At 37.1% G+C, this 27,463-nt stretch overlaps 1 protein-coding gene across 1 annotated transcript in view; it reads left to right on the top strand.

The window, feature by feature from the left end:
- Nucleotides 1-275: 275 nt before the first annotated feature.
- The window catches only part of TMC1 (transmembrane channel like 1), a gene marked incomplete at both ends in the record, with an annotated part of 54,799 nt that continues 27,611 nt past the window's right edge, over nucleotides 276-27,463 (top strand). Inside the window, 7 exons of the mRNA XM_080638305.1 lie at nucleotides 276-427; nucleotides 1,138-1,569; nucleotides 6,933-7,073; nucleotides 18,970-19,060; nucleotides 20,310-20,391; nucleotides 26,344-26,450; nucleotides 27,318-27,416. Coding sequence (XP_080494431.1) covers nucleotides 276-427; nucleotides 1,138-1,569; nucleotides 6,933-7,073; nucleotides 18,970-19,060; nucleotides 20,310-20,391; nucleotides 26,344-26,450; nucleotides 27,318-27,416 — 1,104 coding nt within the window. The remainder of the gene's footprint in view (nucleotides 428-1,137; nucleotides 1,570-6,932; nucleotides 7,074-18,969; nucleotides 19,061-20,309; nucleotides 20,392-26,343; nucleotides 26,451-27,317; nucleotides 27,417-27,463) is intronic.

Below are 27,463 nucleotides of genomic sequence, written 5' to 3'. Positions count from 1 at the left end.
TCCTTCTACCATATATTTCTATGTAATCCACTGATGTGTCTCAAGAGCTGTCACACATGTACAAGCTCAAAGATACCTCAAGAGAGCCTATTAGCTGCTGGCTTCTCAGGTATTAGTTAGACTGGTTATGAAGAAACATTGCTGGTGAATACTAATAGCAGTTGCAGGAGTGGTATGTTCAATATATACAGAATAAACTAAATATTATGAAGGATTTAGTGTATATGAAAGACAGGAGTACTTTTTGAATTGGATACCTTCCTGGTTTTTGATGGATGGTAGAGACAACATCTCTTACTGAACTCATTGAGACTAAAAAACTTCAGCAAGAGATCTACCAAATCAAAGATGTTTCTGAGCAGAAATACTACTTGCTTCTCTTAATAGGCTCTCTAGAGTCTCCAATGTTTTTATCATCTCCTGAGTGGTAGAATAGGACTGTGGTTGACTGGGGTCAACTTTTGTCACTGTGCTTAGGGATTTGGTTGCTGGAACTGAGAGTAAGTATTTTTCTTCTGGGACTGATCTCTTCAGCCATGCTGCCGCTATGAATCTTCATGCTGTTCAGTTTGTCAAATCAGAAAATGATTCTTTTAATCTTCTTTAATATCAGATAGTGCTTATCTTTCATATGGTCAAGAAAATCTCTGAGAGTTGTCTGAAAAGCATTTTAATTTTTCTTGTTCTTTTACTCAAATTGTAGGGTATTGTGCTTCCTTTTGAAGGTCTTCCTGCCCTGCATATTTCTTCCACAACATGGAGATTGTCATGACATTACTTTCGATCTTACTTATTTGAGTGTTGAAGGAACGTGCAACTATTATTTTTGCTTTCATCTTTTTTTTGAAAACTATGTTTTTGAAAACCATGTTCCAAAAAGCTGGGTTTGTGAAATGGTGTAAAGGAGTAAAAAATTAGGTAATTTGCGAGAATGTCTTGAAAACCCTGCATTCCTAATGACTGATCCACACTTCACATGCGCTGGCCTTTGTTTTCACTCCACAGTGGGCAGTGATGTTGACAGTGAAGGAGGGAGTGCAGCTGAGAATGAAGAAAATGTCAAAGTAACAGGTCAGTAATGTTGATTACTTTGTAAGGCCATACTCAGATGTTTTCTGATTATCTGCAGGGATGAAGGAGGAGGAAAGGTCTCCTTCTAACATATTGCCCTCTCATATGTGGTTTTTTTTTTTTCCCCTCCATCACAGATAAAGGAGGGAAGAGAGCAACACCGAGAACCAGAAGGGGACATGCTAGAGTGAGAGCCAGGTGTGGTGGTGAGGAGGATGAGGATGATGAAGATGGTACAAGGAGAGCTGGGCATCGCAGGCACAGAAACCGTAGAGGACGGGGACGAGCAGCTAGAAATGAGGGCAGTGACTCTGAAGGAGACCCTACCAGGAAGAACCAGGCAAATGAGAAATCCAAGGAAGATGATGAAGAGGAAGATGAGAAAGGGGGTAAAAGTGGGAAAGGCAAAGAGAAGAAACAGGACAAAAAGCCTGATAAGAAAGGGAAAAAAGAGAAGGCCAACAAGAAAAAAAAAGACAAAAAGAAATCAGGATCTGGGTAACTCAATATTTACTTTTTTTTTTAATATGATACCATAATTATCTTACAGGAAACCTGCTTTCATTTATAGCTGTAAAATACCTGTGGTCAGTATGACTCCTTTACTCATTATAGCCCAGTTAGAGCTGGACAGATACTTTTTTGTTTCTGAATGAAATGCAAAGTTCCCACAAATACATACCCACTTCGGTAGAATGAAGTCAGTGTCACAGGTCCAGGGTGGGACCTCAGAAAATGACTAGCCAGGCCTTTCTGTGACTTCTGATACCCTGAGTATTAGGTCAAATCTGGTAATGTAGAATAGGAACTCAAGCCAAGGTCACCCTTATTATAGTTAAATATCCTAAGTTTATGAGCAGTTCTCTGTAAAATGCATGTGAAAATAACAGAGGAGGGAAGCAAATGACAGAAAGATGTGACAACAGGTAAGACCCCTCCTGCTTTTTCCTTTCACCAAAACTAAAATTCCCCAACCCTCAAGATGATGAACCTGCAAACCCCCAAGGTCTAGTTTTATTTCCAGTGCAGAACTAAAAGCTTAACACTTTTCACAGCATGAAGTTCTTTTTTCGCAGTCAGGTTTGAGTCAGCTTTATATAAAAAGATCACTGGAATTGTGTATAATAGAGCAAACGCAGCTAGGCATGCTTATCTTAGTGGAGAAGGAGATTCCACTTCCCCCATTCACGACTTGCTACAACTGTTTGTATTCCCAAAGGCATCACTGGAAAGCTCAGCAGGAGTAAAATGAAAGAAGGAAATACAGTGAGACATTCTGTTGCATTAATTTATCCATGATCCCATTTCAGTACACTTCTACTTCATTTCCCTTCCCTAAAATAGTGCCTATAATCTTTCTTTGTGCTGGCTCTTCACTGTGGTGCCAATCATAGCCCTCTATGCAATTTCCTGTACTCATACAGCAACAGTCCTAAATGTGTCAATCCATGTTCCTTTGCTTATTATTGTATTCCATTAATTAAATTAAACATTAATTAAAAAAAAAGCCACTGAAAATATAAAACTTAGTGAGGGTATGTCCTGGGTTCAGCAGCAGCAGTTTTTCTCCTTCTTAGTAGCTGGTGCAGTGCTGTGGTTTTGACTTTCGGCCTGGGAATAATACTGATAAAGACAATGTTTTCAGTTGCTGGTCAGAATGTTTACCCTGACCAACGACTTTGTGAGTCTCATGCTCTGCCAGGGAGGAGGAGAAGCCGGGAGGAAGCAGGGACAGGACACCTGACCCAAACTAGCCAAAGAGGTATTCCATACCACAGCACGTCATGCCCAGGATGTAGAACTGAGAGTTCGGGGAAGGGCTGGATCACTGCAGGGTGGGGGTGAGGTACCGGTTGGTGAGCGGTTGTATTCTCTTCCTTGTTATTTCCTTTATCATTATTCTTATTGGTGGTAGCAGTAGTGATTTGTGTTATACCTTAGTTATTAAACTGTTCTTATCTCAACCCGTGGGAGTTGCATTCTTTTGATTCTCCTCCCTGTCCCTCCAGGAGTGGGGGGAAGAAGGGCGGGGGGGGAGGAAGTAGACTGCATGGTTCTGATTTACGGCCTGGGCTTAAACCACAAGAGGGTACAACGTTTTTAATTGTCTTCCAAAGTTCTTAACATTAAAATACATGTTTCGGCTACATAGAAATTGCTACCTAGATTGCCTTTGCTCTTGGAGTAGTAAGCATAATGTTTAAGAAAAACCTGATGGATCTCTGGAATATACCTCAAAAACATTATATTTTTTTTACTGTTTAGGGGACCAGCTGACAAGAACGCAGAGAAATAAATATAAAAATATTTTAAAAGATTTTTAAAAGAAAACCAGAAAATGTAAGAAATGAAGGAAAATAGGCTGGTGGTCAGTTCAGCTGTGATTCAGACAAAAGATTTGTAAACCTTCAGTTCAGAAGAGAAGGGTGGCAACATAGAAATATAACCTGTCTAGCAAGTTCATGAGGACCTATCACAGCAAATGCTTCCTACTGTTTAAATGTAAACCTTGCCGTTGTAGTTATTAAATAGCCAAGACATTTCAGCATGAAAAGCACAACAAAAGTAAAATAAGAAGTTGAGAAAGAAAAAAATAACCAAACAGGAAAAAAAAAAAAAAAGAAAATGAGAGAAAAAAATGGAAATTAAAATTAAATGTGATTCCAGATTTCCAATTAAATGTGATTTCCAGACAGGGTGATAATATTGAATTTGCTACTTCATTGTGGCTTTTGCCACATCATCCCAAAAATATCTGTGATAAATTGCTCCTTATAGACTCACTGTGAAGGACTATGATATTCCTAGGTTGAAAAGCTATATTCTTTATTGTCTAATTGTGACTGATTAGTCTTAGGTGGAAACCGTATGCAATCACTTAAGCTAAAAATCCTCAGAGAAGGAAACTTATATTCTGCCTAGCCTCTCAACTTCTGGTTTTACTGTGTAGCTCTGTATGTGAGCAAATCAACTGTTTAGTAGGATTACTCTAGAGTATAAAGTTTATGCTTTTCCAGCTGTACATGGAAGATTAAAGCAGTACAAGCACTGCATCTTCTTGCTAGCAGGAACATTGCTGAAGAGCACTAACTGCCAGGGGATATTATGAGGATTATCAATAAACAATAGAATTTTCACACACACAAAAAAAAAAAAAAAAGAAAGAAATATAGTCAAATTTATTCACTCATCACTCCAGTCTCTTTCAGTCCTACCAGTAATTTCCTTGAAAATCTCCAAGGTCAAAGAAAAAATTTTCACCTTATTTTTTACCGCTATAAAATGGCTTTTACAAAATATCATTTCACAAGTAGATGCTTCCATAAAGAGGAGATGAAACTAAAACCAAAACACAGATTTGTAATATGAGCATAAAACAAAACACAGATTGATGATATGAACAATTTCATTATGTGTGTCATTTAAGGAAGCACCATTGATTTCAAGAGCTCTACTGACTTAGAAAAAGGGGCATTGTATGGATTGAATTTGAGTCAAGAAAGATCAGGGTTTGATGTGAAACTTTTCAGTGATGTTTTATGCTCTGTGGTAGCCTGAAGGTCACAGTAAATCTTTCTGCCCTTCAAATGTACAAATCACAACCTTTCATGAAAGGCTAAGACGGAATTCTGGTATCCTGGCTTGAATCTCTCAGTGTTCAACCACCTGAGCTAAAGACAGAATCTTCTGTAACCATATGATGTTTGACTCTGTAGTGTAAACACTCTTGAAAATACTGATATTTAAAAAATGCTTAGAAATTTGGCTTATTATTTTCCTGGTTCCAAAGCAAAGTGAGAAATGAAAGATGAGATATGTTTACAAGGACAAAACAGTAGCTGGCAATGGGAACAAGAGCCAATATTATTCCTATTTTACCTCTTGTGTTCTGCCCAGCTTCTTTTCCTCTGTAAACTCACTGCATCAGCACTTACCACTCATATTTCCCACTGCAGTCTCATAAAACTGCATATTTCTATTTTGCACAACCCAGCAATCTTATTTCTAAGGAAATTCTCAATATTGGGCACATTGCTGCCTGCCTGTAAATATAGAATGCAAAGCAGCTGAATGTAAAAAATATAGATTTAAAGCTCTCTCAAAATCTGACTCTTTTAATCCTTCTGTTCTTAAAGACATGGGTCTTTTTTCATTATAATACCTCAAAATTGTATGCACAAATCTTTTTATTTACCTTCATCAATTTGACTTAAGTTTTCACATAGTTCTTAACTTGCTGGTTGCAATACTGGGATAACAATAGATCTGTCTGGTGTTCAGTAGCAGTCCTTTCTGTAGATTTATATTTTCTGTGGCACAATTTTTTATCACATGAAATTTTGTGGCTAATGGGTTCAACTTTCTAACATGACAGTCTTTTCAATAACATTTGAGTCTTCAATAGCAGGGCATCTGATAACTATGAAGGCCTCTTTTTTTCTTTCCTTTTCCAACTTACTCCTGCATATCTGAAATTTTTCAACTGATCCCCTGTATTTTATGCTATAGTGATGTGTTTTTCATAAAACTGAAAATGGATGACCAATAAGATATTTGCTTTTTGCTGTGTTGCGAGAATTTTGCTTTTGTTTGTTTTGAAATTTTTCATTCATATTCTTGCTGATAAACCTTTTTATCCTTTATGTCATACAGATAAGCCCTTTGTCCTTTATGTCACACTGTTTAGGTCAAAGAAGAAGTTTATAATTTTTCAATTATGGAGAAGATAGAAACTATACAATTAGGTGACTTAGGTAATGAAACATTCATCTCTGACTTCAAATTTTGAGTATCAAATGCTCAGAAAGATGAATTATAAGCAAAACAGTCTGAAAACTATTGCTTGATAAAGTCTTAATGAGCTGTTCCCAAAAAAATCTACAAAACTATAAAAAAATAAAAGCAGCACATTTTCAAATATTTGAAACAAAAACAGAAGGCAAAGAAAGCAAAAAAGAAACAAACAGAAATGCATTGAACAAACAGAAATGAATTTACTAAGAGCTCAGTGGCAGTCATTGCCGTCAGCTTTTTAGGACAGGAAATTAGAGTCTAATAATTTCCTTTTCATCATTTTTCTGTCTGCTGGTGTAAGAAGAGGAAACACTTGTTGCTAATGATTTGTTACATACAATTATATGAGATGTAAGATTGCTCACAGAAAAGGATATCTATGCAAGTTTTAGGGAAAGTGGCCATTGCTTTCCAAATGCTTTCCAAAGCAACATTTTCCAAAGCTGCTACAAACTGGTGCATGGAGAAGTTCAGATTACAAACACAACGCATCTGGAGATGCCAATTACTATTGTGTCTGCTTACCTCGAGTGGTAGGACACATCACAGCCTTGCTGCTACGTGGCTTTGAATCCTTTCCATCTCTGAAATGCTACTGCCTTGATCGGTGGATGGGCTGTTCATCAGGTGTTTAAACTTGTCTTTGCTGTGGCTGTGGCGTCCCTTCTCCCTCCTGTGGCATACTGCAGTGGGGTGAACAAGTTTATTTTTATGGCCTCAGCCAAGTTTCCTCACTCGACTGAATTTAGGTTGAACTCTTAGGAGGCTGGTTAATCCTGAAGGGACAATTGGTGACTGTCAGACACTTCTGCAGGAGCCCTGCCCACTCTCCATGGGATGCTCTGGGTGTAGTGCTGGTTCAGCAGTAGCTCTGCACTTTGTGTGTGGGCTTTGCCTTTCATACTGAAACTAACAACAAGTCTAAGCGAACTGTGTCCTCCCCCCTGTGCAACAGTGAAGCCATTTATCTAGGTCTTAAAGTTAACAAGAATTAACACCAAGCTTCAGTTAAAATTCTGTCTTTTCTGAGTTTTGATGATGTTTTTTCTTCCTGCTTTTGTTTGAAGCTCTGATTCTGACTCTGAAGAGGAACCAATTACAGAGGAGGAATTGGCCAAGTTGAAAGAGGAGGTAGAGGAAAAAAAGAAACTAATCGCCACACTACGAAACAAGCCATGGAAGATGAAAAAGAAGTTGTCTGTCCTGAAGTATGGTTTCATTACCATAATGAATATCTGCCATCCTGCTTTGCACTTTGCGCTGTCTTTCTGAACTTTCAGGGTTTTTTTTAGACGTACTGGTATAATTAACTTCAAACCATCTCTAATCTCTCTTTCCCATCGTGTGCTTTCACAGAAAAGTGGAAGTAAATGGCATTGCAGATCAGGGCTTTCTTGTCTCTATAAACCTGCATTGAGATTTGAAAAACATAAATGTTTTTCCTTTTTAAGTTTCCATTGCACCACCTTGTAAAATCTTTCATTTTTCTTCAGTTAGGTAAAAATTGGTAAATTCTTCCATGAATAAACAATACCTTATTCAAGAAAGATGATGCTATTTCAGGAATACCTCAAGATTACTGGGGTAGGAAGAGAGGATTTATCTTTCTATTTTAACTTTTCGGAAAGCAAAACAGTTTTTTTATTTTTTTTTAACTTACAAAAAACCAAACTAAGTGGAAAATGATTAAAATGATCTCATGCATTTTAAGGTATGCCACACATAAAACTGTATTTTGCCCTATCAAACCTATCACTGTAATTCTTTTAAGGCTAAAAATTAAGTTTTCATTTACAGTTACATTTCCAGCAAACAGAGGTAACTGGGTAAACACGGAGAACTTTATTCTTTTGCTAAAACTGCCAAAATTCTTTTTTGTTCCTCTGTTTTGAATAACTCATTCACTGCAATACATAGTCCAAAGGCAATCAAAAGAGACTTCTGGGCCTTGGTTGGTAACGGAGGTTGGAGCAGAGACAATTTTTCCCTCTGTCCTTCCAGTTGTGGGTAGTAATATTGGAAGAGCCAGATGGATCCAGCCTATTAATACATGGCTCCATGGCTGGTGCTGTGTTATGATCTGCATGGCATCAGGGCTGCTTTTATTAAATGGGATTCTTCTCTGTCAAAGAGGGAAGAAGGTCTTTGCTCATGAGCTAATGGGGTTGATTGGCAGAGCTTTAAACTAGACTTGAAGGAGGAAGGGGATAACATCAGGCTTGCTCATTACAAACCGGGGGACAATGCACCAAGGTTTGAGAGATGGGGTGCTCTGAGGGCCCTCAGCCTTTTGCTCTGTGATATGCTGGGTGCGCTAAGAGACTGCTTGAAGTCTTACAGAAAGGAGCTAGGGTTTTTTTGAGGTAATAAGAACCAACATGGAAGCACAAGGGAAATAATTCAAAGGATTTAAATGTTCCTTATTTTTTTATTTGTTATTTTTGTTGTTACTATTGTTATTATTGTGTTCCCCTAAAAAGATGACATGACTGATAGTCCAGGTGAAGTGCCTCTTCACCAGTGCACACAGCATGGGCTGCAAACAGAAGGAATTGGAAGCCACTGTGCTGTTATGACTAGTTGCAATTACTAAAAGTTGGTGGGACGAATCCCATGACTGGACCACTGCTATCAATGGCTACAAGCTGTTCAGAAGAGACAGGTGAGGAAGGAGGAATGGAGGGATTGCCCTCTGTGTCAAGCAATGGGTAAATTGTCAAGAACTGTCTCTGAAGAGTAGCCATAAACTGGTTGAAAGATTATGGGAAAAAATTAGACACCAAACCAACAAAGGGGACCTTGTAGCTGGCACTTACTACAGGCTGCTGATCAAGGAGAGCCTATTGACAAAGCCTTCTTATTCCAGTCGCAGGAGGCATCATGCTTGCGGGCTCTTATCCTGCTGAGAGACTTCACCAGTATCAATACAGGCTGGTGGGTGAAGGGGCTGAGAATAGCCTTGTGGAGGAGGACTTGGGTATACTTGTGAATGAAGAACTAGACATGAGCTGGCAGCGTGTGCTCACAGCTCAGAAAGCCAACCATGTCCTAGGTTGCATAGAAGAGGCATGGCCAGCAGATAGAGAGAGGTAATTCTCCCAGTTTGCTCTGGTGAGACCCCAGTTGGAGTACTACATCCAGCTCTGGGGCTCTCACATAAGAAGGGCATAGACCTGCTGGAGAGGGTCCAGAGGAGGGCCACAAAAGTTATCAGATCTGGAGCACCTCTCCCATGAAGACAGAAAGACTGAGAGAGCCAAGGTTTTTATCTTGGAAAAGAGAAAGTTCCTCTAGCAATCCTCAGGGAATGCTACACTGCTATACTTTTTTCTTCTCTGAGGTGGGCTTTAAACCAGTAGTGAATTTTCAAACTCCTACCCTTGTTGTCTGCCTTTTTATCTTAATGATTCCTTTGTTCATATTCAGGGTGGAGTGGGTCTTGTACATTCAACATGGGCAGCAACTGTATCTAAGAATCCATTAGTCTAGTAACTTTTAAATTCTTATATTTATGAAATCTAGTCTGGAAACTAGACAAGCATTCTGCTTCATTTGCTGATATTAGAAGATTTGTTTTAGTAAACAAGATGCATCAATGTGTTCTTACGGCAGTTTGCAAAAATGTGGGTTTTTTTACCCTTTGCTACAGCCCTCTCTGAAGAAGGCCTGGAAGCATATCAGCTGATTTGTCCTAGAAAAATGTGTATTCCAAAAGCATGTTACAGTTCTTCAGACCAGTTTATGTATTTTGAATCTACTTTTAGTAACTTAAGAATTACATTTATTACTATGTTTCTCTGCCAAATGAGATTTCAAAAATAGTCAGCTTTTATTCCAGGCAATTTTATTCAGTGTTGCAGTTCTGACAGGGTGCTGCATATCTCAGCAGAGGAAACACATAAATTCAGCAAACACCTGGAATGAAAAAATAAAAGCTAAAACCTAATATTTGGTGACATTTTTAAACCTGTGTGCTGAGAATTAGGCCTTTAAATCTGTGTTTAGCATCTTAAATGAAAATAAAGGAATTTGAAACTCAGAACTTTTAAAAAGTCAAACCAAATTGCTTACATACCAAAATAAAACCACAGACTAATTTTTCTAGAGTCCTGTTTATGTAATTGGCTCTTTGTAGTCTAACTTCAACTAAGTTGCAATGTAACTTGGTGTTACTATGCTGCTTAAAATAAGAAGTAATATCTAATCAGTGGGTGCGCTTTCATGACTGTAGTTGCAGAAGTGCCTATATCAGCACTTTTCAGGGTATCTGTGTATTTGTTTTGTATTTTAGCAAGATATATAAGATTTATACCAGAATCATTAGTTGGATTGTCATTATTCTTGTACCTGTGGAAAATGGATAAACACTGGCTTTTAGTGCCTGAAACTTGTAAATCAATGATGTGACTTTTGCATACTCTTATATGAGCATCTCTTCTTGTTGAAACTTTCAGTCAACATTTATTATTAGCAAATATTTCTTTGTCATCCACTTCTTCCTCTGTGCAGGATTTAGAGTATTATGGGATATGGGGGAAAAAAAGAAACCTATCTATCTTCTTAGAGATAGAACAAGAAATCTCCCTATTTTTTGTCTTCCAGTTTCCACAATACAGATACACTTAACTGAAGATTTCTTCTCAGCATTATGAGAAATGTTCTTTATTGTGCCAAAACCAACTACCATGTTTATTCTGTATTAGCGCCTACTTTTTTCCAGGAATGAAAAAACTGTGCTCCCAGGAGTGCTCAAGGATCTGTTATATATTTGTGGCAAAATAAGACAAAAATATATATATACTTTTTTCATATTATTTTGAAAAATCAATATAAGGGTTGATTAAGACTTTTCATTCTAATTTTTTTTTTTTTTTTTAAAGAAGTGTTAATTTGTCAGAGCCCTCCCCTATTTTGGGTAAAGATTTAACTGCTACTTAATTTTGTGTCATAAGAAATTGATAAGAAAGTATAAGATAGGAAAGATTATTTGTATTTAGCTCTTTACCAGTTGGTAAAATAGTTAAACTTTTCCTTCAATCTTTGTTCTGAAAATGCATGAATGAACAATAACTTTAGAACACAGATGCAGAACTGTATGGTCTCTATAAAATGCCTTCTGTCAAGACCTAGCTTAAATGGCATTCTTTATATTATTAATACATATTTAATTATATAATTATATATACAATAATATATAATTATATATATTATTATATATACTATATATAATTATATATACAAATATATATATAAATATATTCAATATATATAATTATATATACAAATATATATATAAATATATACAATTATATAATTAAATATAATTAATAATAATATTAATATAATGGCAAATTAGATCAGCTCTAATTTGTAATTTACATCCCTGTGTCTTGAAAGATGCATTTCAAACCGCCCCTGATTATTCTCTGAAGAACCATAGCTGAAGATACTGCACTGCTGCAGTGTTCCTCTGCAGTTTGAAGCTGAACTGTACTGGCACTGTCAGACTCTCACATCACCTTGAGGTCAGATCTTTACAGGTCTGGAGATGTGAAAAAAGTGAGGAAGAAGCCCTGAAAAGGTGTTATGCAGGAAACCGCATCGCCATTCTCCCAACGCTAAGGAAATAGAGGCTAGGCTGTGGGATGGGGACATAGTGGTCTGTGCTGGTGAGAGCATACATGTACTTGGAGTCCAGATGTTTTCTCTTTTCTAAGACTAGTATTCCTGTTCAGAAAGGTTTTCTTTTTCTCTTCATTTTTCTCTTACTGGTTTAATGGTTTGTGAGTACTGTTGTTGTGCCTTTTCAATGGGAGATGGTAATTTTTCCTCTTGATGCTACGTACTCAGGCAGCCTTTTGGCCAAGATAAAATAACCTGAAGAGCCATTAGATGATAATGACTATCAGTCATTACTTACAACACTGAGATTTAGAAAGAGGAGTAAACTGTTGAAAATATTTTTGCATTAGAAAAAGGCACAAAAAATAAAACTCATGGGCACCGCTTCAACTGTTGAAATTGGAAAACCTTCAGGGAAAGATATCCTAATTTACCTCTGAGGGTTTGATTTTTGGGGACTGCATCTGTGTCTGTTCATTCTCCTGGTTGGGTTTTGCACAGGTATGAAGTAAAGGAAAGGTTTAAAAGCTGTTCTACTGTGTTTTGTTCTGCTATGCACATTTCACTCCCCTTGTTAATGCGTGTAAGTGTTTGGATAGCCAGAGTTTTGTGCTATAGAATAGCAAAGGATATTAACAACTATGTAGTTTATATCCACCAGCAAAACCTATTATGTCACCATATAATCAAAGACTTGAACACAAGAATCCAGAAATGTACCAATAGTGGTCTCACTTTAAAGCCAGTTAACAAGCTATCACAACAAGTAAAATGACAATATAAAAGTTAAAAAGGCAGTCAAATATCAAGTTTAGGCTTTTTAAAGGACTTCCAATTAAATACAGACATAAAGAGAGCCATGACAACTTTTTGGCTTTTTCTAAGAAAAGCAGTAAAGAACATAAGAGTCTCCTCTTCATTTGCCAGGGAGAGAATATAATGTGGCAATTTTTCAGTATTTTTTAGCATCATTTATTTTATTACATGACTTAGATTACCCATCAAAACAGATGAATTGGAAATGAAATATTTTAAAGTATATATACAAAACCCAAAGATACATAAGGCACATGTGTGGGATGGTGGAAATTTCTCATCTTTGGATGCCCTCTTTGTACTACAATGAATCAGTGTTTTATCTCTCTTACTATGGACATACTGGATGTTCTGGAGGCCAGCTGGGTATTAAATAACACCATAATTTGCCCATTATTACCTCTGAACTGCTTTTCAAGTGAGCTGTACCTGACAACAGTTGTTTTGCAGTCAGTATTTAGCCAATCTTTTTAAGAGTTGGAGAAGTCCTGGGTAATCAATATTAATAAGACATTTCTTTTTAATGAGTTTTTGTGTCTTGGAGACTGAAACCTTTCTGAACTGTTACTGAAAAATGTGAGCAATCCACTTGAATTCTACTCATTAGCAACAACCTCTGAAAGCTGTAATGCATCCTCTGCAACACTGAAGTGCCCAAAGCACTGTACACCTAGCACTTCGGGAGCTGTAACTCCACACCTGGTATTAATAATTAACTCTGGCTTCTCTGGGACAATAATGCCTGACCCCATGCAACATTTATTAGTTCCTTGTGTCTCTAATTCAATTAATAAGGTTTCTCAGAAGCTTCTTTAAATTCACGGTTAGCTAACGGGGCACACTTTGGCCTATCTTGTGATATAGATAATTTACCTATAACACATGATACCAGTGATTACAAAGCTCAGTTTTGTCGCTCTGTGTTGGTTTTGACACGTCCTCATGTTAGTGAAGTTTCATTACTTCCAAATAGATATGCATAGACATGTATGTGGTTTCGGTTGTTGTGATTTCTAAAACAGTTCTGTGTGTTCAGAACTGCTTTTTATTGCTTGATCATTCTTCCTGTCTTCACATTTTATTTTTAAATGGAGAAATGGAGGAAAGGATAAAGTATGGCAAAAGTCTGCAGGCATGGTACAAACAGCAGTCTTTCAGTGAAGTAGTTTAGAATTCAAGTTAGAAACCTGAATTAAGTAACATATTGAATTATATTTAACAAAAAAAGCACATGTCACAGACACAGAAAGGACATTGCAAGCCTGTTCCCTGGCTGAATCTTGCCATATTGTTCCTGAACTTTTAAATCCATGAAGTTTAAGAAGTCGGGGAAAGGTCTCCTTACCCTACAAGTCACAGAGGTCAGAAGTAAGGCAGTGGGACTAACCTGCTGCAGAGCTGGTGAGGGAAGAAAAGCTGAGAGTGTGAGGGAAAACATGTTCTGTTTGATGGCTCAGCATTACCTGGTAGTTATGGTTTCTGTATTAGTTCCTTGCACATAACTGCACACATGTTTCTGCCTCATTACCCATAGCCCTTTTTCAAGCTCTGCTTCTGCAGTGAATTTGTTCTTCAGGTATTTCGTATTAAAACTCTGGTGGGACTTTTTCATTTCAGGATCAAGTTGTTATTGAGATTTGTGTTTAACTACCAGTTAAGTAAGATCTTTAAGTCACGCAAATATTCACAAATACAGCTAACAGGCTGCTGTGGAGCACTTCATAGAGCCTCTGTATGTTTGCACATGGTGGGTTTGCCTTGTAAGACTTCCTCTCTGAATGAATGGTATGGAAATGCTATTTAGAATGTTAACTGGTAAAATCCACGGCACATCAAAAGAAAAGGTGCTTGTAAAACATCAGATGTAACTTGATGTCATTTGTTCCAAGAGTGGAAGAAGGCTTACACTCTTTTCTTTCACAAAAGGCTTTGTTAAAAATAATTTCTTTCAACTGCATAATAATCATAGAATCATGGAATCATTTAGGTTTGAAAGTATCCTTAAGGTTATCTAGCCTAGCCTGTAACCCAACACTGCCAAGTCCACCACTAAGCTACATCCTTAAGCACCACATCCACACATCTTTTAAGTTCATTTAGGGATGGTCACTCAGCCACTTCTCTGGGCAGCCTGTTCCAATGCTGGACAACCCTCCTGGTGAAGAAATTTTTCCTGATATCCAATCTAAATCTTTCATGGCACAACTTGAGGCCATTTCCTCTTGTCCTACCATTGTTACTTGGAAGAAGAGACTGACATCTGCATTGGTACAACCTGCTTTCAGGTAGTTGTAGAAAGCGGTAAGGTCCTGCCTGAGCCTTCTCTTCTCTAGATTAAACATCCCAATTCACTCAGCTGTTCTTCATCAGATTTCTGCTCCAAACCCTTCACCAGCTTTGTTGCCCTTCTCTGGACCCTCTCCAGCACCTCAATGTCTTTATTCTAGTGAGGGGCCCAGAACTGAACACCGGATTTGACGTGTAGCCTCAACAGTGCCTATTACAGGGGAATGATCACTGCCCTGGCTCTGCTGGCCACGCTATTTCTGATACAGGCCAGGATGCTGTTGGCCTTGACTGCCTGGGCACAAGCTGGATCATATTCAGCTCTATCAGTCAACACCCCCAGGTCCTTTTCCTTTGAGCAGCTTTCCAGCCACTCTTCTCAAGCTTGTAGGTTTGCATGGGGTTGTTGTGGCCCAAGTGCAGGACCTGGCCCTTTGCCTTGTTGAAGTCATACCACTGTCCACAGCCCATCGATCCAGCCTGTCCAGATCCCTCTGCAGAGCCTTCATATCCTTCAGCAGATCAACCTCCAACAGCCAGCACTCCCAGTATGTAAACTTACTGAGGGTGTACTTGGTCCTCTTGTCCAGAGCATTGATAAAGATATTTTCAATAGAACTGGTCCCAGTACTGAGCCTTGGGGAACACCACTTGTGACCATCTGCCAACTGGATTTAATTCCATTCATTACCACCATTTGGGCCAAATAACATGTGCTACTTTTTATTAACTATGCTATGATTTTTGCATTATTATGTGATGATTCTGGCTATTACTTCACAAAAATTAGAAATATTAATAGGCAGTTTTTAATGCATGTTTGAAACCTGATGCTTGTTCGAAATATGCTCTTTGTAAAAAAATGGGATTAGTTAAAACCCCACAGTATATTGTAACTAGACTGGAACATAAATACAATGTAAATGTAAAACTAAATAATACTGCAAGTCCACTGTTTGGGCTTAGTTGATTTTTTTCAAGGTTTATAGAACAAATTTATAAGCACTGGAAAGCCATATATTAAAAAAGTGAAAGGGGTTGCTTTATACTTTTTTCATGAAACATTAAAGTAGTAGCTTCACAAATATTGTGCATGCATGGATCCAACTGGTTTGGTGCTCTGATCTTGCATGTGTAACTCAGTTGAGTGCGTAGTATCAGTGATCTGGTTTCAGATCATTGTCTGGTTTGTCTGTGCTGCAATGATGAACTCAGTCCAACGAAGGCCAATGAAGTGAAAATCTGAGAAAAACAGATTGTAAAGCAGTAACATTTAGGGGCAGTTTATAATAGTTCTGTACTCAGCACACATTGTAGCAGGCAGTGTTGGGGAAAAAGAGATTCAAGGAGAAAGGAAACCTTAGCCACTGGCAAAGTAAGACTCAGGGAAGCATTCAGGAGAGTTAGCAGCCTTAAACCTGGAGATCCAGATCACCTTGTTCAAAAAGCAATGTTTTGGTTTAAGAGAAAAATCTTAAATAATGCTAAAAGTGGTGAAGATTGCTTGATGGAGAGTCCAGGAGGTAGAGAGGAAGAAGAAATACTACTTTTTGCAAAAAACTTTGTAAAAAGACATTTCAAGCAAATGAGCAGAAGGCTTGGATTAAGAGTTAGAAAGAAATCTTTTTACGTTTTCCAATGTGGAAAGTTCCATTTTGCTCTGTTTTGGCTTAATTTTATAGCAGAACATGTTTGTGGAGAATTTCTGTGTTCAGCTATAAGTGCAAAATATGTTCATATCTGCTACAGAGGATTTTTTATGTTAATGATTGTTTTCATATTATCCCTTAGATTTCCAATTTACTTTCACTGTAAAAAAAAGTAACAAAACCAAAGCAACAACAAACAAAATGGCAAAACAAACCCCCAAAACCAACCAAACAAAAATCCTTATGATTTGAAATCCTCATATTCTGCAGTATAACAGCAAGTGATTAGTGACTAAAAGCACAGGTTTTCTGCAGCTCTGGAGGCTTTGATTTCAGTAATTTTTCATAAACAAGCTCAAGTGCTTGAATTACCTAGTGATAGAAGTGGTGCTGGGAGGTTTTCCTCTGAAGTTCAGAATATAATATGTTGCCTTGGGAGGCAGGTACATTTCCAGTTTATTGATTCTGGCTGCTTTTACGGTATTGCTCCAGCACTGACTGCGGAGTTTATGAGGAAGCTGCCATCTGCTGTTAGGACTGCCTTATATCCCCTGACAGTGCAAAAAGATTTTAAATCCTGAGGACATGGATTTAAAAGGGACTCTTGGGCACTAGAAGAATCTGTTTTCTCTGACTTATTTGAGGGTGCTGAAATTTAAAATAGAATTTTTTTTGAGAATCAAAATGAAAGAATGAGATGTGAGTGCTGAGTCAGAAAATCTTTGAAGGACTCAATTTATGGAAAATAAAGAAGACTCAGTCAGTGACAAAGTTAGCTAAAGTACAGAAAGATCAGACTCCAAAATCCAGAACACAAATATGATCTAGAAAAGCAGAACTGAGAATAAAGGATCTAGAGCATTAAAAAGACACTGACTCAGTCCCTGAGGAACACTTTGAAGGGGTGAATAGGTGTAATGCGTGGCTGGGGTGGTGACTGGATCTGTTTTGTTTTGTTTTGTTTTGTTTTGTTTTTTAATTTGAACTTGCCTTATACCACAGGAAAAAGAAAAAAAAAAAAAAAAAAAAAAGGAGTGATTGCATTGGGATACATTTCGTTGTGTGTAGTTTTTGCTTCTGCCAACCTTTGTCTTTGAAGAAAGAAAGGGGATCTCAGGTGGTGGGAAAATGCACGCTGAACTCCTGGGGAGGTCAGGTTAACTGGCACTGATCCTAATGCTTCACCATCTGGGTTTAGGTGCCAGCACTTGGAAGGTGAGAGTGCTCAGAGGGCTATCAAAGGTGGAAAGCTCTCAAAGACTGAAAGCTAAATACAGTAGCTCAGTTTTGTAGTATTGGGAAGTGTAGAAACAAAAGGCCGTTTGGAGCCTTGTTACTGTGAGGGAAAGAAGCTGGTACAGTGAGTGTCTAGTGGGGAAAGATTTTGGTAGTTCTTCAAATGATAGCATGAAGATCACCCCAAGTATTTCTAGTTACTAAAAATACACAGTATTTTAAAAGATGATTTTTAACCATCTTTTAGAAAAATCGTAGTTAAGATTTTTAACTATGAGTTAAGTGAAATTATGACACAGCTAATACCGTTCTTCATACATAATTTTAATTCTCATTTATCACAGCTACACCACTATTCTGACAATGCCATTGTCAGATTTTGCAGTTAAACAAAATATTTTTGCTTGCTTGTATAAAATACCTGAACAGAAGATATAAGCATGAGAATTTATTTTACTCAGTGAATTTATCTGTAGCATTTCTGGAGAGTTGTGCATCACAACTAACATTTTCCCAATAGTCTGCATTTTCTCAAGTGTTTAGTACTATCCTAATATAATATACAAAGCTTTACAGTCATCTAGTGTGATGACAAAATAGTAATACACTTTTGTGTAGTTTGGTAAATGCTCCATCCCTGGCAGTGTTCAAGGCCAGGCTGGACAGAGTCTTGGAAGACATGGTTTAGTGTGTGGTGGCCCTGCCTATGGTGGGGGGGTTGAAACTAGATGATCTTAAAGTCCTTTCCAACACTAAACATTCTATGATTCTATGATAGTCATATTTACAGATAAAAATTAGATGAAATTGTTTTAATCCACAGCCAATATGCCTTTGAAAACAATTTAAAAATCTTCATTTCATATTTGTAGCATGATAGTATTATTTAACTTCTATATGCTTATACCAAAATTTTAGTCTTTTAGGAACCACTAAAACTACACTTCTATAAAATTATTCTAAGAATGGTGCAATTAGAAATGATATACGCATAAATTCTCAAGAGTTGAATTAAATCTAGCCTTGAGAAGGTGAAACACACAGGAACCAAGGCATTAATGTATACATATTTCCAAAATAAAAAATGAAAATAAATTTTGCTTAGGTAGCCCAACAAAAATTTATATTAGGTGGAACCAGGAGGAATAAGAGTTTGTCAGAGGCACATATGAGCAGCAGCTGAACCGCGAAAGAAAGTCACTATGGCTAAAAATATTTGAGAACATTAACTGGATGTAGGCAACTCTCAGAACTCCAAATGAATTTGTTTGAGAGCAGATTACTGAAGTTGCTTGTTCTGTATGCACTATATATAATTATTTTCCCGTGAAATACAAAATCTCAGCCCTTTTCTTTGCAAACATTACTAATGGAACAAGATTTTACAAAACTCTTTGAGGAGTTAGAACACATAAAAAATTACATTGATACATTAGAGACAATATAAAATTTACCGTAGCATCATCAGTATCTTTCTTTTGCCTTCATTTTCCAGGGAAGCCCAGCTTTTTGTTGAAAAGTTTGAAGGTGCTCTTGGAAAAGGAAAAGGAAAAAAATTCTATGCATACAAAGTGATGATGACCAAGGTAAATTTATTATTTCACTAACTGCATGTAATGCAAATGGAGAGCCTTTTGCCCATTATTGCCATACATACCAATCTACATAAACGGAATTCCTTGTCTTTCTTTGCATTTTGACACTTATTTCCACTGCTCTTGCATGAAAATATTTCTAATGCAAACTCACCATTTGATTGAGGCTTGATTTACAAGAATTTGCAAGAGTTTAGTATCTTGTGAAGATTAATTTCTCTTGGTGTATATTGGTTTTTGCATGGTTTGAATCCAAAGCTCAGTCTTTCCCTTGAGACAACCTTCTGTGAAGGATCAAAAAGTGTCTTTTTGCCCTACAGAAAAAGTGCTGTAGACATCTCCACTGAGCTAAGGTTCCAGGGCTACATATATTCTAGGAAGTAATATGGCTCTGTAGGATTGTGACTGAAAGGCTTAACAGTGGTTGTCGAGGATACAATGTTCACACAATATGTATTCTAGCAAGTCTCTCTTACAGATAAGTCCTTTGTGGTCTCAAAGAATAAATAATCACTAGCAGTGGATGTGGATTAACATGGTCCTCAAGTACATCTTTTGACTTAGTTTTATGCTCTAACACTGCTTTACAATGTATATCTAAGTGTGGTAAATCAGGATGGTTTGGGAGATTCACTTTAAAAGCACACTTTTGCCCCAAACTAAAATGCTTATGCAGAATGATGCTAAGAATATTTGGTAAGGTTACTTGTTATGGACAGGTTTACCCTTAGTTAGACTGGACTTTCTGCAAACATTAGAGACTCAAGCATCTGCTGAGTCACATCTCATAAGCATTAATATTCACAAAAAATAATGAGGCTTTCAAACTGAGCTGGGCACAAGAAGCTCTATTAGAGAAGTTACACTTATGTAATAGATAAACTATTGTGTAAAATAATTGTAATTAAACAACACAGTTTGAGGTCCAGATCTGAACTTTGAATAACACAGGAAATAAATTAAGTTCTCAGAAACAATTCTAAAAAAAAAAAATGAACGGAATGAAAAGTAGGGATTATTTAATCATTTTTCTTGTGAAAGAAATAGGGATTTCACACAAAGGCAGTAGAAGACATATTCAGAACAAACGAAAGAAGATGGCTCTTCATAAGCTAGCACTTCTTGCAGTGGGCTCTGCCAAAGGATACTGTGAATGATTAAGGGGTTACATTAGCTCAAGGGGAAACAGCATCTGGGCACTGAGATAACGGTGGTCTTTTTTATCTGTGACCCATTTCAGAAATGGATGAAATTTCAGAGAGATTTTGAGAATTTTAAGACAGCCTGCATACCCTGGGAAATGAAAATTAAGGAGATTGAAAGTAAGTACTTAAGGAAGGTAATAAAGAATAGTATCTAGTATCATATTCCTGATGCATGTAAAAAGGGTAAGTTACTTATCAATACTTCAGAAAGAAAGGTCTGTATTCAATGTATAGTATAAACTCAACAAATATTTATTTTTTCTTAATATTTATTAAGCTTGATATTATAGCTAGTTGAAAATTTCCTCGAGAGAATGTTAATCAATTTACAGATAAAAATCTTGAATACATAGTTTAGCAGCCAGTGATGAAGTTAATCCCTGAAAGTGGAATTAGGATTTAGACGTTGCCTATGTTCATTTTATTTTGTCTGTATTTATACTATAATTATTTCTGTGATATTTTTTCATCATCTTGAACCTTATGCAAGTAGTATTTTGGCATTATTTCTCTCATTTTCAACCATATAATACAACACAGAGAAAACAGCAGTGGTCTTAGTTGTTCCCATATATTAAGCATAAATATAAAAACACCCAGGGTACTTAGTACTATGTTTATGTTTGAGAGTAGGTTTTTGGGATGTCAGTTTTGTGTTTAAGTTCCAGTGATGCATTTAAAATTCAGTCCTTTCTTTGAAGGAGATTTAGCATAATTACACAGGTACCTGAGTGAAGCTTGCCACTGATGAATGTGATGCAAACTGATTTTAGAGAAGTTGCCTTTGGAAGAAGTTGCAGTTTGCATCAAAAGTCAACTACCAGAACAGTAGAATAACAGGAAAATGATAAATTGTAAATTTTGTGCTGTTTTGACTGCAAAATAGTCCTTGAGAAGAGCTTATATAATGTCCTGAAACATGTGGTCTATGGACTGCTGAACAAATTATCTACTCACTTGAGGTGGAGTTTAGAAAGAAGCTGCTGCATGCGTGTAGTTAAAATCAATCTCAGCAGTTAGATATATGTGGTCTCCTACTGGTCTGGACATATAATAGACATCTTGAGGATTTGTGAGAATAACATTTCTCCAAGTTTCTGTAAGGAAGTAGTCATGGCACAAGCTGTTCTGCTAGTGATAACTTCCAACAGATACATTTGTTTCCCTGTAAAATCAGAATGCAAAAAACCAGAATAGGGCAATTTTTCCAGTCTTGCTTTTAAATCTATTTAGTTTTTCATTTAAATGAGTAACAGTTTTACTGTTACCTGGAAGGTCCCCAAATGACAGTGGGATAGTAACTTTTAATAATCTCAACAGGTAAAATTGTTTATTCTTTTTCTACTTATTTTTTATCTGTTTAGCATACACTGAATTTTGTTCAGAAAGTATAGTCTAGAATAAGGCTTGATTTCAAGGGAAAAGCTTTGAAATATTGCTGAGGAAAAGAGTTTTCAGTCCCAGTTTACTTGATTCTGGTTAATCCAAGCAGTAGCTCTCAGGATGTACCTCATATTAATGTGTTTTTAGTACTAAGATCAAGGTCATCTTAATGATGACACTGATAAAACTGCCAAGAACAAAAAAGGGGATTTAGGTATTAAAAAAAGGAGAATTAGGGGAAACTTAAATGGAAAAAGTACAGTCTGTGTGTAAGGGAAAGTAAAGATTAAGACACATTGAGTCACAGAAATCCAAAAAACTACTGCTTCAACTTTTTCTAGAAAATCAATTGTGCTCTGAATGTATATGTAGGTGGTGCATGTATTGCATGTTTATTAAGAGGGAAAGAGTAATCCTGTGTTTCTTGGCATTTAAAAAACTGTTGGTGCTGAGTCAAGGACTACCCTGCATTTCCAAAATTTCAGGTTGGCAGACTCACTATGCAATCATTTGTAAAATCATTTTTATATCAATCTGTGATCAAAATCTCTATATTTGGTCAGAGATCAGGTACCGAACAGATAGGAGGAGCAGCCACCTTTTCAACGCTCAGCTTCAAGCTTCTGTGTGTGAACTCCAGGGAAAGAAACGTGCTTAACAATTATTGTCTTCAGACATGCAGTTGTGTTAAAGAAGCAGTAGTACCTTCGCAAGGAGAGGCGTGTTGGGGCTTAGTTCAAACCCTCGTAAAACAACAATAACAGTACTAACTTAAACACATGACATCAGAAAGTGAACAGAATGTGCCTGATGCTGCTTGTAAAGAATTTGGCAGAGAAATATCTTTGGTTGCTTAAGACTTCACATAAGACTTGCTAAATGCAGAACATTGGAACACCTTAAAGAATCTTGGAACAGGTAACACCTTTCATGTAACCACTGGATCCTTCAGTCGACCCAAAATACTGAGGAGTGGTTGAAGAAAATGGTTCAACTCTAGGCTTGGACACCAGGATCAATACTTTTATAGTTACTGTTGTTGGTTAACATTGTTTGTGATGAGTCTGTAGCCATGTCTGCTCCCATGGACTGCAGTCTTATGTAACAAAATATGGCTGCATGAAGGAAATCTGAGGGAGTATTGTCTACATGTCAGCTCAGTTTTAGAGGAGACAGTACAGTGAAACAAGCAACAAATGACATCAGATTGTGACAGGTAAAGTAGGCTGTTTGGACCATTCTTGGAAATCTGATGATGCCAAATGTGCTCGCTTAGTTCTCCACTACAGAGTTTGGCCTGCACAACTGCTTTCTCTGTCACTACGCAGGTTAGCATTTTTAAACTAATTTTTTTTTTTTTTGATAATTTTTCCACCAGAACACATGCATACACACAAGTGTCTGATATATTTCATTCGCCAGTTAAATATATTTGAAAAAGCAATGTTCATGGGTAGCTCCTACTTCTTCCAACAGCTGGGATTATAGTTCTATAAGCAGTCTCTTAACCCAAAGAAACTAGAAATAAAACTTATATAATCCTTGATGATCACTGCTAACACTATGCTATAAGTAATTTTCTTTCCAAAGGCAGTCACTATGCACAGAAGTATAAGTGTTAACAGGGCATAAGAAGAGGTAATGTCAATAGCACCTGAAAGAGATGCAGGAATTTATGAGAGTTCTGTTTGAATCTTGTGTGATCCTAGCTTAAAAAAAGTGTAAGCAGCAAGAGCATGAATGCAAGAACCTGACAGTTATGTGCAGACTATTCTGTATAGGGAACATTTTCATTTGGCTAAATACCTTTATGTTAGGGAATATTTTATGCTCAGCAAACCGTTAGAGTTGTTAGCTTCCAACCAGTAAACTTCTCAGCATGAGTCAGCTCTATGCTCTCATGTGAAGACAATTTGCACTTTCTGATCTCAAAGTGAGCTCCTTGCTAAAAAATCCCAAGCAAAAGGCAGTACATGTTTACAGTAGAAAACAGGTGAAGTAAATATGATTTTCTAACCACTGAGAAACACTAATATTTGTCCTTTAGTCCTTGTAAAAAACTGCATATGACCAACCAAGCATCACTGGTACCTACTTCGAAATCTAGAGGATCAATAAAGCGAAGGAGGTCAAGCCATATATTAATAGAATGATCTGTCTTTTTGGTGCAGCTCAGGAGTTAGCATGTACTAGAGGCTTTTTTTTTAAAAAACCTCTGATGCTTACACTTACGTAGTGCTGTTGGGCATTGATCCATTTTCAAAAGTAGCCAGGGTAGTAGATAGATAGCAAATGAAAAGTGAATTAAGGTCCTGGATAGTGGATCAGTTAGATAACTACTGTGTAAGGTTTCTTTGACTTTTAAAGAAATATTGTACTGGTAAAACAATGTTAGATGACATAGAAAGTTTTCTCTCACGCAAACTGAAGAGAATCGGTAGCTGTGCTGCCCTACCACTGCCTAACTGATGTAGGAAAACTAAAGGGAAAAGCAGTGTTGAAATAAACACACTTCATGAGAACAACAGAAGGGCTGAATTCACATAAAGTCAATAGAAATACTACAGCTTTAGGGACAGAGGTTAAATGAAGAATGTGTTGGACTGGGAAAGCTGATGCATCTGTGCCTGGCAGTGCTACTGGATCAAAAAGTTCCTTGGGCTGTTACTTACACACTAGAAAGATGTAGAAAGAAAATCCTTCATGCTGATCAAATTTTCTGTATCTTGAGTTATACTGGTATGCTTGGGAACTCCTAAGGTACAAGACACAAGTTTTATTGAGGTTTTTTTTTTTGTTACTGTAGTTTCAGCTTGATGGCAAAATTTAAACAGACTTCAAAAAGGTACTTTCAATAAACAAAAAGCTCCTTTAGGATAGGTCTGAATAATCTATGAAAGAGACCAGCTAATGCTACAGGGAAATCTTAAGCATTCTTGTCTGCTTTGAAGAAATAATTCTGATTTTACTTCAAGGCCACTTGTAGACATACAAAACCATCTTGACCACATAAAGTCAGGTAATTCAACAGTCACTCTACCACACCTTGGATGTGTTAAGAAGAATATATATAAAAAAATATTATTCATTATTAATTATTATTAATTTTGGCAGATAAGACAGACCTCTGTTTTAAACTTTTCATACAGTGTCCTAAACTAGAAACTTGCATTAATCACACATTTGAACTTTACAAGAGGATTGTTTATGTGAGCCTCTGAACTGGCAGCAGAAGGATTGTCAGTGTTTAGATACTAAAATTATTGAGTTTTTCTGTATGTGATAATTATAATCAATAATTTCATATAATTGTAATAAATAAAAGAATAAATTAATGGAATAATCAAAACAAGAAAAAAAGAAAGCACTAGCTACATTTAAGCCCTAGCAACAAAACTCATCTGTAACCTCTGCTTAGTGTCATAATGCTCCCCACTTTAAAAAATAGGGACCTTCTTTTTACAACCCTCTTCAGTTTGGTCTGACTCTTCCAGGCCACCAGGTATCTAGAAAGGCCATGTACCAGCATGAAATTCTAGACTGTCTCAAGTAGGCTTCCTGCTTGAAAATTAGGGTCCTTTCTAGCACAGTGAGCCCAGCTTCAGACAACATGCAGCAATCCTTGTGTTGGCAATAGATAAATCTATTTTTGATGTTAAGAGAGATAGAAGTAGATAAGTAGATTAAGTATTTATATTTAGAAAAGAGATGCTTATTTTCCTTATAGAATAGATATTCAGCAATATCTGTGCAACAGGACTTTATGGAAAACACACATTGCTGAGTTGGGACAGGGAGAACCTCTTCATTGCACTGCTGAAATTTATATTGTGCATGAAAATCTGCATGCCAATGCATAGTATAATGAAGCTCTCGATGCAGGAAAAGATGGCTAAAGACTACTTTAAAGTATTACTCTTTCATTCATAATTGCAACATGTTGCACCACAGAGTGAACTCAAAACACTGGTGAAACCTGTACTGGTTTTCTTCACAGCTGGTGCAAGCTGATTTTTATCATGTTCCCTGTGGCCCTCTTTTTGGACCTGCTCAGTCCGGAAATGTAGTTAAGGGCAACCACAGCTAAATTATCCTCATCCTCAGCTAAGCTTTTCACTTGTCAGAGGTTGTTGTTTTTCTTGCCTCATTGGTGAAAAAGAGTAAAGTCCATGTACAGTCTGTGCATTGTGATTTACAGTTATAGAATCATAGAATGGTTTGGGTTGGCAGGGACATCTAGTTTCAACACCTGTTCCATGGGCAGGAACACCTTCTACTAGACCAGGTTTCCCAAAGCCCCATCCAACCTGGCCTTGAACACTGCCAAGGATGCGGCAGCCACAGCTTCTCTTCCAGTGCCTCACCACCCTCGCAGTAAAGAACTTTCTACTGTCTAATCTAAATCTCCTGTCTGTCAATTTAAAGTGATTACCCCTTGTCCTATCGCTACCTGCCCTTGTAAAAAGTCCCTCTCCAGCTTTCTTGCAGGTCCCCTTTAGGTACTGAGAGGGCTGCTATAAGGTCTACCTTATAAAAAATTATTAGAATTATAGTATAAAGCAAAAAAAAAAGCCTCCCCTGATTTTATTTATTTTAAAAAAACTCTTAGTGTCTTCATCTTGAGGTAAAATAACATAAAAGGACTGATCTATCTGGCATCTTTTTTTACTTCTCATATTTTCATAGGTCACTTTGGCTCATCAGTAGCATCTTATTTCATATTCTTGCGCTGGATGTATGGAATAAACATGATTCTCTTTGGACTGACCTTTGGACTTGTAATGGTCCCTGAGGTGGGAATCTTTTAAATTATTATTGAGAATCGCTATGTGAATTTCTGTCTTTGCAGTGAGATTTCATAGGACTGGACCTTTAAATGAATTTTTAACCTCTTTATGCTCCATTTAAAAGTATTAATTTGTACTAAGGCTTTAAAGATGTAGTTTCTTTGGGGACAGTTTTCTCTACAGAGAAATGTCTTGAAATAGACGTGTTCTGAAAGTGTTTTTGCATCGTCTGGGATTGTGCTAAACTTTTTTTTCTGTGGAGAAGAGGAACTGAGACTAAGAGGCTGACAAGTAGAGTATCTTGACTAAAGTGTGCATTTGAATAGAAAGATGCACTCCAGGCCTCTGAGTCACCATGGCTCCTTTTTACCTGCCTTAACACTCACATGCTGATAAGGTCCAGCAGGCCTGTAAAGTCATGAGAGACCCCTCATGTTTTGCACTGTGTGCAGCATCATTTAATAGTGCTGCTCAGGGCAGATGTAATTCAGGCAGAAATCATATCTGTGAAATAGAATATTTTTCTAGTTCGCTTGAGATGCTATATTGTCTTCCTAAAAAGAGGGTTTATATGGAATTAAAAGTATTGTGCCATCCCCTTGATTTCAGTATTCCATATCCTCTTGTCTTCTAGTAAGCAGATGGGAAAAGGTCAAGTAGGAATTTCCAAGAGCTTTCTATTACAGCATTTCAATAGCAAGATCGATCTTCCACTGAAACCAAAACAGAAAATGTTCAACAGTTTTCAGGGTAAAGCCTGGAAAGGACTTTGTGAGGACTTGTACTGTGGCTGAGCAGAAGTGGGATAACTGTCACTTCTCTTTCTTGGTATTTTGCTTTAAAATGTGAATTGCTCTAATTTTTTGGTTCCAGGCTTTGATGGGGAAGCCGTATGGCTCTTTACCTAGAAAAACTGTCCCAAGAGCTGAAGAAGCAAGTGCTATGAACTTTGCTACTCTCTGGGATTTTAGTGTAAGTATACTTAAGCTTGCAGTACTGCATATTCACATGACTTTTTG

Source organism: Psittacula echo (genome assembly GCF_963264785.1).
Source record: "Psittacula echo genome assembly, chromosome: Z".
Lineage (NCBI taxonomy): Eukaryota > Metazoa > Chordata > Aves > Psittaciformes > Psittacidae > Psittacula > Psittacula echo.
This window is presented reverse-complemented; position numbering and strand designations above follow the sequence as displayed.